This window comes from Pongo pygmaeus, chromosome 5, assembly GCF_028885625.2.
Source record: "Pongo pygmaeus isolate AG05252 chromosome 5, NHGRI_mPonPyg2-v2.0_pri, whole genome shotgun sequence".
In the NCBI taxonomy this organism is placed as follows: Eukaryota; Metazoa; Chordata; class Mammalia; order Primates; family Hominidae; genus Pongo; species Pongo pygmaeus.
Window position 1 is genome coordinate 135,624,848 of NC_072378.2, and position 16,187 is coordinate 135,641,034.

Sequence of the window (16,187 nt, forward strand, 5' to 3'; positions counted from 1 at the left end):
ATATATTTTTTGAGACAGAGTCTCCCTCTGTTGCCCAGGCTGGAATGCAGTGGTGCGGTCTCGGCTCACTGCAACCTCCACCTCCTGGGTTTAAGCAATTCTCCTGCCTCAGCCTCCCGAGTAGCTGGGATGACAGATGCTCACCACTGCACCTGGCTGATTTTTGTATTTTTAGTAGAGACAGGGTTTTGCCATGTTGGCCAGGCTGGTCTCGAATTCCTAGCCTCAAGTAATCTGCCTGCCTCGGCCTCCCAAAGTGCTGGGATTACAGGCGAGAGCCACCACACTTGGCTAAGAGTGACTTATTTAATATGATAAATGCCAAAATTACATTTCTCTGGCTGTGTAGACACAGTGGGTGCCATAGTGAGGTTACCCACAATGGCCTCCATTCTTAAGGAGCTGACCAGACTAACATTTATACTTAGAAGTGTAGTTACACAAATCCTCGAAGGAGTATAAACTCAAAAGTTGAAGGCACATCAAGAGTAAATTAAAGGTGTTCAGCAGCATTGCTGTCAGTCGCATAGAAACCCGAGTGACAGTGCCCTGACCATGCGCAGATGCAGCTGAACCAAACCAGTGCCAGAGGACGCTGAGCTCCATGTCTTTCCTCCAGCCAGTCAGTGTGAGCGTGACTTCTATACCTCTGCCTCGTGGTCGTCAGGGTGCTCTTGAAACTTTTTTTTTTTTTTCCTTTAGATGGAGTCTCGCTCTGTCGCCCAGGCTGGAAGTTCAGTGGCGTGATCTCACTGTAACTTCCGCCTCCTGGGTTCAAGTGATTCTTCTGCCTCAGCCTCCTGAGTAGCTGGGACTACAGGTGCACGCCACCACGCCTGGCTAATTTTTGTATTTTTGGTAGAGATGGGGTTTCACCATGTTGGTCAGGCTGGTCTCGAACTCCTGACCTCGTGATCTGCCTGCCTCTGCCTCCCAAAGTGTTGGGATTACAGGCGTGAGCCACTACATCTGGCCAAAACTTTTATTGTCAACACTGCTGGGCTGGATATTGGGCTTGCATGTTGAACAAAGAGTTGTTTGAAGCTTTTAGATTTTTTTTTTTTAAGATTATAAAAATATGGGTGATGCAAAGGACTAGGTTCACTTAATGGCACAAAGACTAACCTGAGGAATCCTTATCGTTGTGAATCCTTATCGTTGGATGATCAGACTGAGCCACAGTGATGCTCTGGACTTTTGTTTATGAATCTAGAAATTTTTTCTCTCAGATAACTATTGAAATTGTAAAGAAAAAAGTGACCAAGATATCAGATTCACAGGCAACAAGGTTTAGATATACAAATTTTTAGAAGTCTTTCGAAGGCTATTTACCCACAGATGAATGAGAATGCAAAATATGATGCAAAGCAGATTTAACCTTCTGGCTAATTTGCCTCAATAAAAAAAGTTAAAGACATAAAAGGAAGATTACATCCACATTTTAAGATTGTGTCTTTATGTAAATAAAAAGTTACTCAGCATGCACTTCAGGCATGAGTAAAGGTCTCCAAGTTCACAGCGTGGAAGGGACTTCCATCTGGGATTCCCCAGCATCAGGAGCAGACTGAGACGGTGATCAGTAGTCGTGTTAATGGTTAAATTTTGAGTTCAGTGAGTGCTACTGGCTGAAGTCAGGCAGAGAAGAAGAAAAAAGGGAGCCAGAAATGAGAAAAAAAGAGAGTGTGATATAGGGAAGAGAGAATGAAAAAGGAAAGAAGACAGCTGTGACCACGGGAAGCTATGGTAGAATGACTAATGAAATATTTTTAGATTTCTCCATAAATTCCCTATTCTTGCTGGGCATTTAGAATTTTAAAAAGATTATATTCCATTTGAGAACATTCTGTGATACTGAGCAATTATAAGAATTGTCTCAGGCAGAAAAGATATATTGAATAATACATGTTGATTGATAGATGGAGAATATTAGTAGATTGTTATTTCAGCCTTTCTATTGTGATCCACACCCAGGTCCGAACAGCATTTTCAGCCTCCTACTGTGTGCCAAGTCAGTGGCTGGTGTCATGCATACAAAGATGTGCATGATAGCATTTCTAACTTTTGTGAGCTTACAATCTATAGGTATGTCAGTTTCAATGTTCTGTGCTAATGTCTTGATAGGCATTAGGTGTAGGGCATAATGAGAACACTGGGAGGTAACTCACCCAACGTTAACAGATCAGGAAAGGAATCTTAGTGCCTGTGACATTTGAGATGAAACCAGCATGGCAATACCCAGGAAAGGCACTGGGAAAAAACTGTTTTCAAGTAGCAAGAACTCAAGGGCTTGGAGTGTCAATGGTCATCGAAGGGAAGTAGTATGGTCCTGCTGCCATGTGAGCAGAGGACTTCCACAGCAAGCCAATGAACCTGGAAAAGCCACAGGAGCGGATCCTGGAGGCTTTTGTCCGCTCTGCCGAGCTGCTTGCGCTTTTTCAGCTGAGATTGGGCGCGTTCAGGGTGGTATGGCTGTAAACGATACTTGGACTTTTACAGGTATCAACCAAGTTTCTTAATTTTTCTGTCACTTCCAAGGTGACTGAATTTCATTTGTGGTATCAGAGGGCACAAAAATAGATGTATAGGAATTATTCTAGGCAAACAGGAAGATCTCAATGGATTTAGGATAATGGATGGGGCTTCAGTGTGGAGTTTTAAGGAGGCTGTGGTGTGGTCACGCTTGCATTTCATGAAGTGGTCTGTGGTACTTCCAAGCTGGTGAGTTGATCTAATGAAGCTTTAGGTCAAATGGAAATATATTACCCCTTAATAGAAAACACAATTTATTTGCATTTGAACAATAACTATTGGATTTGAATATACAATGCATTAAATGATTTTTATTTGGCTCATAAAAAGGTTTTGAAAAAGGAATTCTGGTCTTTTCTGCATATCTCTTTTTCCCATCTACAAAACATAATTAAAAAAAAAACTCAAATGCTCTTATTTGATACAAAAACATAAACTGTGGAAAGGACACCCTATTTCATAAATGGTGCTGGAAAAACTGGATAGCCACGTGTAGAAGAATGAAACTGGATCCATATCTCTCACCTTATACAAAAATCTACTCAAGGTGGATCAAAGATTTAAATCTAAGACCTGAAACCATAAAAATTATAGAAGATAATCTTGGAAAAACTCTTCTGGACATTGGCCTAGGTAAAGAATTCATGACTCAAACCCCGAAAGCAAATGCAGCAAAACAAAAATAAATAGGACCTGATTAAATTAAAAAGCTTCTGCACAGCAAAAGAAATAATCATCAGAGTAAACAAACAATGCACAGAATGGGAGGAAATATTTGCAAATTATGCACCTAACAAAGGACTAGTATCCAGAATCTACAAGGAATTCAAACAAATCAGCAAGAAAAAAAAATCCCGTCAAAAAGTAGGCAAATGACCTACATAGACATTTCTCAAAAGAAGATATACAAATTGCCAGCAAACATAAATAAATGCTCAACATCACTAAACATCAGGGAAATGTAAGTTAAAACCACAATGAGATATCACTTTACTCCTGCAAGAATGGCCATTATTACACTTGATCTTAGCCAAAAGGCTGAGAAGCGATAAGAATGGCCATCATTAAAGTCAGAAAACAATAGACGTTGCCGTGGATGTGGTGAAAAGGTAACAGTTTTACACTGTTGGTGGGAATGTAAATTAGTACAACCTCTATGGATAACAATATGGAGATTCCTTAAAGAACTAAACGTAGATCTACCAGCAACCCCACTACTGGCTATCTACCCAAAGGAAAATAAGTCACTAAATGAAAAAACACACGTACACACGTTTATTGCAGCACAATTCACAGCTTCAAAGATATAGAACCAACCTAAGTGGCCATCAACCAATGAGTGGATAAAGAAAATGTGGCATGTTGGGCTGGGTGTGGTGGCTCACACCTGTAATCTCAGCACTTTGGGAGGCCAAGGTGGGTGATTCACCTGAGGTCAAGAGTTCGAGACCAGCCTGGCCAACATGGTGAAACCTCATCTCTATTAAAAATACAAAAAAAAAAAAAAAAAAAAAATTAGCCAGGCATGGTGGCAGGCGCCTGTAATCCCAGCTGCTCTGGAGGCTGAGGTAGAAGAATCGCTTGAATCAGGGAGGCGGAGGTTGCAGTGAGCCGAGATCGTGCCACTGCATTCCAGCTTGGGCAACAAGAGCGAAACTCTGTCTCAAAAACAAAACAAAACAAAACAACACAAACAACAAAAAAAGGAAATGTGGCATATATACACCATGGAATACTAGTCAGTCATAAACAGGGACAAAATAATGTCTTTTGCAGCAACTTGGATAGTGCTGAAGGCCATGATTCTAAGTGAAGTAACTCAGGGATGGAAAACCAAATACCATACGTTCTCACTTATAAGTGGGAGCTAAGCTATGAGGACATAAGGACATATAGTGATATATTGTCTTTGGAGGCTCAGAAGGCGGAAGGTGGGAGGAGGGGTGTGGGATAAAAAACTATATACGGGGTACAACATACACTACTTGGGTGATGGGTACACTAAAATCTCAGACTTCATCGCTATATAATTAATCCATGTAACCAAAAACCACTTGTACTCTAAAAGCTATTGAAATAAAAAATATTTTAAAAAATCCTCTTATTTGATCTGTGTTGGGATTTCATATTTTAGGTTCTTGCATAAAAATAAAATACACAAACAGAGAATTGCAGCAAAAACACAAACATAAATGACTACAGGAAGAGACCGTAAGTTGATTCCAAAAAACATATATCTAAATTAGCCTTACTAATTCATAGTTGTGTCTTACACAGGGAACACAGATTGGCTTGTCTTATAATTTATTTCCACATTTCTCAGATGTCAGTAAAGAATTTTCCTGTTTGGAAAAACACAGCACTGGGCAGAGGGCACCTGGGTTCTGATCAATGGTTGTTGGTCTAGTCATTTGACTTCTTTGTAACTGGTTTTTAAAAGTGGGAGAATAATGCTTTTTTTGTCTACTAAAGATTGTTAACGAGGCTCAAGTTTGGTACAGTATGGAGTTCCTCTGACAGCCACTGTAGGGTGACAGCAGCCAAAATAAATATGTGACAATTTCAAGGTGAAACAGAGTAAAAGAGCCAAGGCTCCTGGTTCAAGTGTCAACAAACGGGCATTCAGCAATTAAGCTGTTGAGTAAGTGAATGTGTACACATTCACATTTTGACATACACATACATTAAAACACATATTTAAGTGTTAAAATTATTGAGGATCCTAAATTATAAAAATATATTTGGGAAAGTAGTCCTTAATTCCAGCTACTGGTAGGTAAATAGAATTAGTCACACCATCTGTATCCAGTTGTCAATATAGTCAAAAAATGAAAATAAATGGTGGGGAGGGTAAGAGGAGGGAGAGCATCAGGGCAAATAGCTAATGCATGCAGGGCTTAAAACCTAGATGACGGGTTGATGGGTGCAGCAAACCACCATGGCACACGTATAGCTATGTAACAAACCTGCATGTTCTGCACATGCATCCTGGAACTTAAAGTAAAATAAAAAACCTAACATCCTCCCGCCATGTGTGCATAGAAATGTCATTTCTCCTGACTCTGTGATGCCACCTTGTTTACATTTTTTACCGACTTTTACCCTCATTTATTCAAACTCATCATTTGTAATAACCTGGTTTTATTTTTTATTTTTTTTAAATTTTCTTTTTTTCTTTCTTTTGAGATGGAGTCTCATTCTGTCACCCAGGCTGGAGTGCAGTGGTGCGATCTTGGCTCACTGCAACCTCCGCCTCCTGGGTTCACGCGATTCTCCTGCCTCAGCCTCCTGAGTAGCTGGGATTACAGGCACACACCACCACGCCCGGCTGATTTTTTGTGTATTTTTGGTAGAGACAGGGTTTCACTATGTTGACCAGACTGGTCTTGAACTCCTGACCTCGTGATCCACCCGCGTCGGCCTCCCAAAGTGCTGAGATTACAGGCGTGAGCCATCGTGCCCGGCCTATAATAACCTGGTTTTAAAGGGGGATTTATCAGAACATAGACCATGTTCTATGAGGGATATTCAGTTTTAGTTGTGTAGAAGGTTGAGCAAATACAGGACTTTTCAGCATTAGGATTTGATGATGCCGCTTTAGGTGAGAATGTTCCCTAAACAGCGGTAGTTGGCAGGAGGAGGCAGGGTGCTGCCACTGGTGTCTGTGGTCCTGGACAAGTCACTTTTGTGAAAGAAGGGTCTTCGTTCTCATGTTTTTGGGCACACCCTCCACCTGATTTCCCAACTGTGACATGGAATAGCTCTGGAGGGGGACCTTCTGCTGGAGGAAGCGGGAGGGCACACAAGCTTCTCCTCCATGGTCTCTCATTCAGGTTTCCCTTGAGTCACTCAGTTTGGGGATCTGCTGGATGCTTTTCTTTTAAAACTTAAGCCCAAGCAACAAACCTCTTAGGTCTTCCGAGACAGGATCCATTTCCAATAGTAAGGATAAAGAAAGAAAATACAAAACACACAACTAGTCAAGTGTTTACGGTTAACCTGCAGTAAGCAGGCTGGGACCACTTGAGGCCCCTTGCCCAGCTTCTCACCTCTTTCCCACTGAGCAGGACTCATTCTCCATCACCTGGGACCTTTCCCCAACATTTTTTCCCTCTCACTGAAATGTCCAGATTTAAGGTTCTCAGACCCCCTTGACTCCACTTGTTTGTAGACTGAGAAAGTGATCTTCCCTAGGAAATGGGCAAGGCTGTGGACCGTCGTACAATATAGGTCTTACTTTTCATGGAAGTATCTTCACTTCACTCCTGGAGCAAGAAGCCTCGTTTACTACACAGCTCCATCCTTAGCGTCAGTCACTATCTCACCTGCATCAAATTACACACATCAAGTCAAGAGCGGCTCTTTCTTTCACACTGATATGAACCAACAAATAACATATTGTTAGATAGGATCTATTTTGGCCAAAAACCCCATAAGCTTTACATTTTCTTCTTTCTCTGGATTGGATGGGGTTGGAGCAGGAATAATTTCTGTATTATTTGTACTTTTAAGTTTGCAAATGGCAGGACTGCAGCTTCCAGAAGAGGCTGGCACACAGAAGCTGGTCTTGTGAGCTTGGCTTACAGGAAAAGAATGTGTTCGAGAGACAACCAAGAGAGAACGGATCTTCAAATCTTCCAGGAAAGAATCCATCCTATCTAGCCCGAGGGACACATGCATGGGAAGCGCTGATCAAACTGTATCGTTCCCCTTCCCAGGACTGTCCCTCTTCAGGAAAAGACCACACATGGCAGAGAAAAGACTGAACTCATGATTTCAGTCTGGGATATTTTCCATATTCTATATATTGTTATTTTGAAATTCAAAAATTACAATCTGTCCTTGGCTACAGGGTACTCTAAATTTAACAGCCCTATATTCATGTATGAAAGCAAAAAAAAAAAAAATCTACCTTCACTTTAACGTGACTACAGGATCTCTAACAACTATAGTATAACAGTCTGTCGCAAGTGTATTGGATGTTTCAGTTTGCCAGACCTGTCATGATAAATTAATTACAGGATGTTGCAGAAATGGCAAAGCTCCAGCAGCATCTTGCATAGTTTAATATAGACCCATTTCCCCATTTCAATGTATTTGTGGTTAGATAAATCCTCAGAAATTTACAGCTGCTATAGACTAGTTTATTATGTACTCTGCCTGCACACACGATAAGTATAAGAATTCGATGTGCTTAAAGTGCATAGATTTTACTGATATTTCTTTACCACCATGGAAATATTTAGTTGCTAAAAGTAGCTTCAGTAGACACTACTGAACATTAACTTTTGTATAATAGGCAGGGATGGTTAAACACATTATTGTGCCTAACTTTTATTAAAGAATCATAGTTCAGGAAAAGTTATGTGGAGCATTTATACAGAATGGCCCTGTGAACAAATTTAAGACCAAAAAAACCTTAACTACTGATTCTCAGCTGAAAACATCGAAAAACCAAACTGAAGCTACCAAACTTTTCTCCAGGGAACCTTCTTCCTTTAGTCTTGTGACCTCTTTGCGCAAGCTTCAGTTGCTTATTTTTGCTCTGGCAGCAAGTTATGTTCCTCAACTTCTTGCTTTTTCCTCCTTTCAGACTATTTTTTTCTTATCTTCACTAACATCTCTACTCCAAGCAATGTTAAGAAATCATCCTTTGATTGGCAATATTTGAGTTTACTTATAGAAATGTTTTATAAGGAAACCATTCTTAAATTTTCTTCTATTCTTTCATTGGGCTCAAATGATTTTTATGAAGAAATGAACTACAATGAGTAAAAATCATATTGTTTAGTACTTTTAGAAATAACACTGAAGTATATATTGGAGCATTTTGACCTAAGCGATAAGAGGTAGAACATGAATTATGTGTGGTGTACATATCCCTTTTTTTTAGACTGAGGAGAAACTAAAATTGTTGATTCTTAGCAAGCACTAGCCTCCCTGGCTTTTTGAGATGAAAATAACCCATCTATAATCAGTATGAATTTGAGGTGTTAGAAGAGCAACTTTAGAAAACACACTGCTCACAACATATGCTTGATGTAGATTTGAAGGGGATCATTAGAAAAATAGCATTCTTTGTGTTTACAAAACAAATGTTTTTGTTATCCAGTTCCCGCCTTAGCTTAAAGTATTTCCTATTCACCTTAATAATTAGAGCAGAAGGATATGAAGAATGAAGTGCCTCATTACCAAGTTTGCTTCCTGGGCCTCGGCAGAGAGTAGCTGTCTGCTTTTGCCTAGTTAGTCCATTGTTAACCCTAAATGATGCTGACATTCAATTCTCCTGCATATAATTGTGTCCATCCATAGAATGAGTTCTCCAGTCAACACAGCCTTTTGATTGACATGCTTCTTGATGTTTTTATTATCTCATATATGACTGGAATGGCGCCTTTTCGGTTTCTTGAATAAAATGTTACTGTACATGTAATTAGTTTGATTCTATAGAATCTGTTTCTTAAGGAAACATAATTATAGTATGGAGTAAAGATTTACTAAAATAATTATCTGATAAACAAATGATCAGTTTTTTTTAAAAAAAGTTCACTCAGATATATTTTATTTTATTTAGGTCACTGTTGAATGACAAACATTTGAGATGTTTCTAGTCCCTGAGTGTGGTCATAGGCACATGCCAACTGCTTCCTTACTCTTGTGTGTGCTGTCATGTCCAAATAGCAGCATTTTCCTCTCCACAGCAACTGAGATCCAGTACTTTACAGATCACCCAGTGGAGTCTGATATCTCCATTTGCAACTAGCAGTGGCTGGAGTTGTGCAGTTGGAGAAGTTACTTAACCTTCAGAACTTGGTTTCCTTAGTTGTAGAGTAGGGAAGATTTTATCCATCTCATGGATTTGATGTGAAGAGTAAATGAGGTCATGTACATAATAAAGTGAAGATTTGGGGACTATTTTCGGTACAGTTCAATTAAATAGAAACGAACAAATATATAGCTTAAAACATTTGGATTGCTTGAAAGTGTTTCCATAATTCACTAAACAGATATGGTCATCAGATGGAAATCATTTGAATACATATAAAAGTGTAAGGTCACAAACTTTTGTTATAGTTTCTAGAACTTCCTAACTCTTAAAAATATTTGTGGCTAAATATATGACTAAAGTGACAACATGTCACATGAAGTTATAAAATGGTAAGTTATTTCTCAAATACGGTCTTGCTGAGCCTCCTAAAGAAAAGATATCTTTCTTTAATTAAATTCTTCTATAATTTAAAGATAATATTAAGGTCAAGTATTCATTTGTATGTGACAGAAACCCTGCACAAGATTTCAGAAGTACCAAGTGTTAGCCATTTAAAAGCACTGATTTCATTTAAAATATGCATTTTAAACATAAATTTGCATTCACTGTGTAAAATACTTCATGTTTTAAATCTTTTAAAAACTTGATTTTTATTCTAGCTTTCCAAGTCCTATACATAGTATCATTTCAATACTGAAGAAACATTAATCTTCAAGACAGAGTTGGATCAATAATTGGGCAATGCATTTCTAACAATAGTATAAAAATATTATTTAGATATAGAAGAAGATAGTGTCAAACTGTTACTTGTTTGGAGAAAAGAGATGACACGGGATAAAAGTCAATACTTTCAGAATAAAGATAAAACTAACCCAATTTGTTATAAGGAAATGTTTAATGCCGTACATCATCAAATGGATTCTGGTGTCTGATTTTCTGCTTGATTATCAGCTGGATCTATTGCTTGGAGGGCACTGTCATGATCTCCCCCACCTCATCTCATCTCAGATTGTGTGGTAAAGACCTTTTATTAATCTATTCATGAACATAACCCTAGTCTTACTTTGTCAGCAAGACAAAGGGGAAAAGGACTGGGCTTTCAGTAGAGCCAAATTTTCTGGTGTTTGCTTCAACTGCTATTTTTGTCTTTAGTAGTTGCAATATAAAAATAACCCTTTATTTTTCATATAAACATCAAGATCTTAGCAAATGCTTAGCTCCCCCTATTTTTCATTCATCTTAAATTATTTCTAAACCTGTTGAAATTCTTGGTGATTCAATCAGAAAATCAACACATATCTGAAAATTATTAGCTGAAACTGCAGAGAAACAGATATTTTTATTTTTAAATTATCAAGTGCATTCACAAGACAGAAAAAAACAAGCTTGTACAAGAGTGACTCAAGCTGGCTGGGCCCAGCTGTACCTGACGCACAGACTTATGCATCCAGAACAATGAAAACTCAGTGCCATCAGAACAGACTTTTGGGCGGATGGCTGTAGGCTTCACCAGTTATCGGTGCCACTCAACACTTTCAAAAATGCCTTTTTTTAAAGTTCTACACAGCGGGACATGTTTACCAATTTTTATGCCTCTACATGTGCAGGGATAAGAGCCAAATATATTTTTATCAGAAGATATTTCACACTGGTTATACATCTGGGCAAAATTTACACCTCAGTGCCCAACATTGTTTTTCTCACTTCTTATTTTAATGGAATTGACTGTCTAATTTGGATAAGTCTTTCTAATTTTATATTAGTTTTCACTTTCTTGGGGTTAAATATTTTATCAGCAGATCTTATCACACAGTTGAGAAAGGAGTCAAGAAAAGAACAAAAAATGAATATCCCATTATAATATCAAACTTCAAAACATATAGTCTATAATAATGACACTATTATTCTGGAACTTAGAAATAAATAATGCAATATAATAATGTAAAAATATTAAGATTAAAATAAATATTAAACAATGTAAGTCTACAAAATAGGTATGTGCTTAAATATGAAATGCCTTTTTTAAAAAGTAAAGACATTTGGAACACTGTTGCCAGTGCAGCCAAAAATCACTTTTAGTTTAGGTCTATGAAGTTACCTATATGATTTGTTTTTAAGAAACACAAAATTTTAATTAGAAAGTAAATTGTTTTCTTTTAATGCCTTTGTTACTGAGACCGTTTTGAATATGCCATATTCTAAAGCTGCTTATCTTTTTTGTTTTTTGGAGACAGAGTCTTGCTCTGTCCCCCAGGCTGGAGTGCAATGGCGTGATCTTGGCTCACTGCAACCTCTGCCTCCCGGGTCAAGCGATTCTCCTGCCTCAGTAGATGGGATTACAGGGTGCCTGCCATGACACCTGGCTGATTTTTGTATTTTTAGTAGAGATGGGGTTTCACCATGTTGGCCAGGCTGGTGTTGAACTCCTGACCTTAGGTGATCCACCTGCCTCAGCCTCCCAAAGTGCTAGGATTACAGGCGTGAGGCACTGTGCCCAGTCAGCTGCTTATCTTTTAAATAAAGTGAATTTCAAAAACAGATACTTCATATTCTGGGCATAACATCACACATATAACCACATTACCAATATAATAATATTAAATGATTACTTAACAGACATCCTAACAATGCAAACACCTTTTATTCACATTTGCTGAGTAGCAGTTAGTGTTTTCTTCATTAGTTTTCCAACACTGGTAATGTAATTATGATGCAATTACTAACAATATAAGTACCAATACTTTGACCAACAACAATCACAATGGTTTATAACAACTGAACTCAAAGGTCACATTGATTTTTCCACCCACAACTTGATTCTGATTTTTCTAGAGTCATTCATAAGAACAAGAAGTAGTGGATCCTTTCTTCCTTCTTAGTATCTGAAAATTCTGAACTCCGAAGAGAAATTCCATTTGGTTTAATTTGTCATTTTCACCTCTGTGCATTTGGGCATCTCTTAACTTTTCTTCAATTCTTTACTGGAAAGAAAAATACACAAAATGTACTAAATAAACTTGAATAATGTCTTCTGACTACAACCAAATCTTAGTGTGCTCAGGCAACAGCACAGGTAATAAAGGACACTGTGTAAAACACAAACACATACAAACACAATCAAAAAAGACCAAAATACTAATTTCCTATCTTCTAGTTTGCCTCTCAAACATTGTTAGCATCTTTTTGTATCATTAGCAATTGTTTAAGGCCTGCTCCTGCATTGACAGGTTAATGTAAGCAAGAAAGAAATAAAATTCCCAAATATAGACACTAAAAACTCCAAACCATAAGTAACTTCCAGAAATGAAGAGCAGGCAATCAGAGTATATGAAATTCTTCATTCAATGGGAAAAAAGGTCCTCATGGATGATGTTCAGGGTTAGTGATTCAGAAGGACATAGATAATTTTATTAAATAGCATTCTTTCATTTAGTCTATGGCTATGCCTACTTTTATATAATTAGGTTACTACATTTTTCAAATCAATTAAAAAATGGGTTGTCTCATTTTTTATCAAGATAGCAACAATTAAGCATCTAGATGTGGCTTTGATGTAAAACAAATTATACAATTCATAAAAATCAAGAACCAATATGCAGATGAAACAAGAAGTTGCTTCCTTAGAGAGCATGTAGTATTTGCACTACAACCAGTGTGAGATAAACTAGTGGGGCTAAACCTATCATTTTTTAATGCAATCATTCATACAGCGTTGATAAGGACTTACACAAAAAGGTTACTGTCCTTCTTCTAAAGAGAAAGGCTTAACACCTGGTTGTCCTTAGAAAACACACAGTAGTTTCAGAACGATGGCAAATCTGGTTAAGGTAGCAGTCAACTCCATCGACCACTCCTGAGAAAAGTGACAGCTGGCACACTGTGGCAAGAAAGGGCTACGGCTAACCATTCCTGAAGGGCTTTCCCTGGGGGCACAGGAGGTGTAGGGGACACCTGTGCTTTAAGGAACAGGCCCAATCTTAAATCAATGGTCACACTATCTTTTCATATAAAACACATTTACACATGAGGGGCAAAAAATTCTTTATCACTTGATGTTTCTTGATTTTAAATTTGTTAAACAGAGCTACTCCAGGTAAGCTTGTATCATATATAGAAGCCCAAACATACGTTCCAGTGAAGCTCATGAAGTTGAGTATAAAAATGGTACGGATACGGCATGCCAAGGTATAATACCACTAGGGGCAAAAAAAAGTCTCCCTGTACATATACAGAAAAAGTACGTAAAACTCTCACCAAATTAGGATCTGATAAAAATGGAAAAGAAAGTAGTTTCAATGAAGGCTGGGCTAAAGTCACAGAGAGACATATAAACTTCTGCAAAAGGCAGTGAGGAGGGTAAAGGATCTTACAGGAAGAATAAGGCAAAACAACGTGAGAGGAAGAGTTCACGGTAGTGGGAGGACAAAAAAGAAGAAGAAAAACAAAAAAGGGAAGGGGGAGAAGGGGAGAACAGCTGGAAATTAGTGAGATGGACCCTGCACGTGCAGAAGATGTAGGACAAGTGAAATCAATCAGGTGGTGACTGCACTGTGAGAAGTAAACAGAGAAGCCAGAAGGACCTTCAGGAGAAGAACCCAAAGAGAAATTCAACTCGAAAAATCTAAAGTAGGCAGCAAAGATAACATCTTTGAGGGAAATGATTCAGACTCAGAAGAGGAAGAAACACACTGGATAGAGAATGACAAAGATGGCGCATAAAAGGGAGAAAAGAGACAGAATAAAGATGGTCAAGTGCACCCTTTGGACATTGGCAGCTCCCTCCTGACGATGGGAAGAAAATCAAGAGTGGCACACTGGCTTGATGAACGCTAACAGCAAAGGGACCTGAAAGCTAGGAGACAGCAGGGATGTGCTGAAAGAGGGAGGAGAAGACATCTAACCAAAAGACAAGAATAAATGCAAAGCCATTCCTTCTCTACCTTCTCATAAAGTATCTCTGTAATCTAACAGAGGAGGAAAGTAACAAACCAAAGGCCTTTTTAAAGGCTCTTGTGATGAAAAGAGAAAGAAACATTCTTCTTAGCAAGCTTATGAAAACAAGTATGAAACTAGGTTAGGGTTTGTGTGCATGTTATATCTGGGGAATAAGATTCATAAAAATACTGGGCCATGGCTGGGCATGGTGGCTCATGCCTGTCATCCCAGCATTTTCGGAGGCTGAGGCGGGCGATCACTTGAGGTCAGGAGTTCGAGACCAGCCTGGCCAACTGGTGAAACCCGATCTCTACTAAAATACGAAAATTAGCCAGGTGTGGTGGTGGGTGCCTGTAATCTCAGCTACTCAGGAGGCTGAGGCAGGAGAATCACTTGAATCCAGGAGGTGGAGGTTACAGTGAGCCAAGATCGCACCACTGCAGTCCAGCCTGGGCAACACAGCAAGACTCCCTCTCAAAAAAACAAAAACAAAACACAACAAAAAACCTGGACCTTACCCCACAAGACATTCAATCCAATAGATCTTTCCTGAAGGTTTACTTCTGTGGCAAGACACCAGGCTAAGTGCAGGGGAGGAAAAAAATGTGAGTATGTATTAAATAATAGCCCCTGACTGGAAGCACTGGCCCTCTAATCAGAGTTAATATACAAAGCAATGTGTAAGAGAAACAGCCCTGAACTTGGGGCAAGAAGATTAATTCCTAGTTCAGGTACTTTGTAGCTGTAACTTTGAAACCTTGGTTTCTTTAAATGTAGAAACAACAGGCTGTATTAGAAAATTTCTAAAAATTACATTCATTTTGAAAGAAATGATCAAGTAGGAAATATACAGTAAGTAGATAAATTAGAAAACACACAAAGTTAAAATAGAAGAAAAAAATTACCATAATCTTACTACTCAGATAATTATTGATGTCTTTTGATGTATATTATATAAACTATCTTATAATCATTTTTTAGTTAAAAATCCTAAACATCTTTTCACATCCATAAAAATACTTCCATAATATGATGAATAACCATATGATATTGTTATATAAATATTTCATATTTTAATCAACCCTTTATTTTAAAAACACTGCTCGAAGGAGTAGCCTTTTAACTAAATCTCTCCATGTATACTTGAATACTTTCCTATAAGAGATTCCTTGAAGTTGAACTGTCAGGTCAAAGAGATGCACATTTTGAAAACAAAACAAAACAAAAAAACAAACGCCAACATATTACCTAATTATACTTCACAAAGAATGGATCAATCTTATAGCATTACCAGCAGTGTAAGTGGGAATCCACATCCCATTTTCTCATCAATACTAGTTATGTATCATAAGTTTGAAACTTGTCATTTTGAAAGGGTAAAATACCATCTCATTTTATTGTTTTAATTTTCATTAATTTGATCAATGGATGGTAAACATTTTTCATATGTCTGTTGCCATTTATATTTATCCCTTTAAGAATCCTTTAAGAATGTCTTGTGTATATCTTTGTCCCGTTTTTCTACTGGTGTATTTTTTTTTCTTGTTGAAAAAGCTCCTCTTAGAGCTTTTGATTTGTTAAGGGTATTACTCCTGGCCAGGCGCGGTGGCTCACGCCTGTAATCTCAGCACTTTGGGAGGCTGAGACAGGTGGATGGCTTGAGGTCAGGAGTTCAAGACTAGCCTGGGCAACATGGCAAAACCCTGACTCTACTAAAATATAAAAATTAGCTGGGTGTGGTGACACGTGCCTGTAGTCCCAGCTACTCGGGAGGCTGAGGCAGGAGAATCACTTGAACCCGGGAGGTGGAGATTGCAGTGAGCTGAGATTGCACCACTGCATTCAAGGCTGGGTAACAGAGCAAGAGGTCTCAAAAAAAAAAAAAAAAAGAGTATTGCTCTTCTATGGGTAAATCTCTTCCATCCCAGGTTATTGTTCATTTAAAAATTCTATG

General features: G+C 38.3%; 1 protein-coding gene across 13 annotated transcripts in view; it reads right to left on the reverse strand.

Moving 5' to 3' along the window:
- Window positions 1-10,611: 10,611 nt before the first annotated feature.
- Window positions 10,612-16,187, reverse strand: part of AHI1 (Abelson helper integration site 1) — a 210,875-nt gene continuing 205,299 nt past the window's right edge. For all 13 annotated transcript variants that reach the window (XM_054493553.2, XM_054493550.2, XM_054493554.2 and 10 more), the window contains one exon: window positions 10,612-12,279. In XM_054493553.2, the coding sequence (XP_054349528.2) occupies window positions 12,277-12,279 (3 nt within the window). In that variant the 3' untranslated portion in view covers window positions 10,612-12,276. The remainder of the gene's footprint in view (window positions 12,280-16,187) is intronic.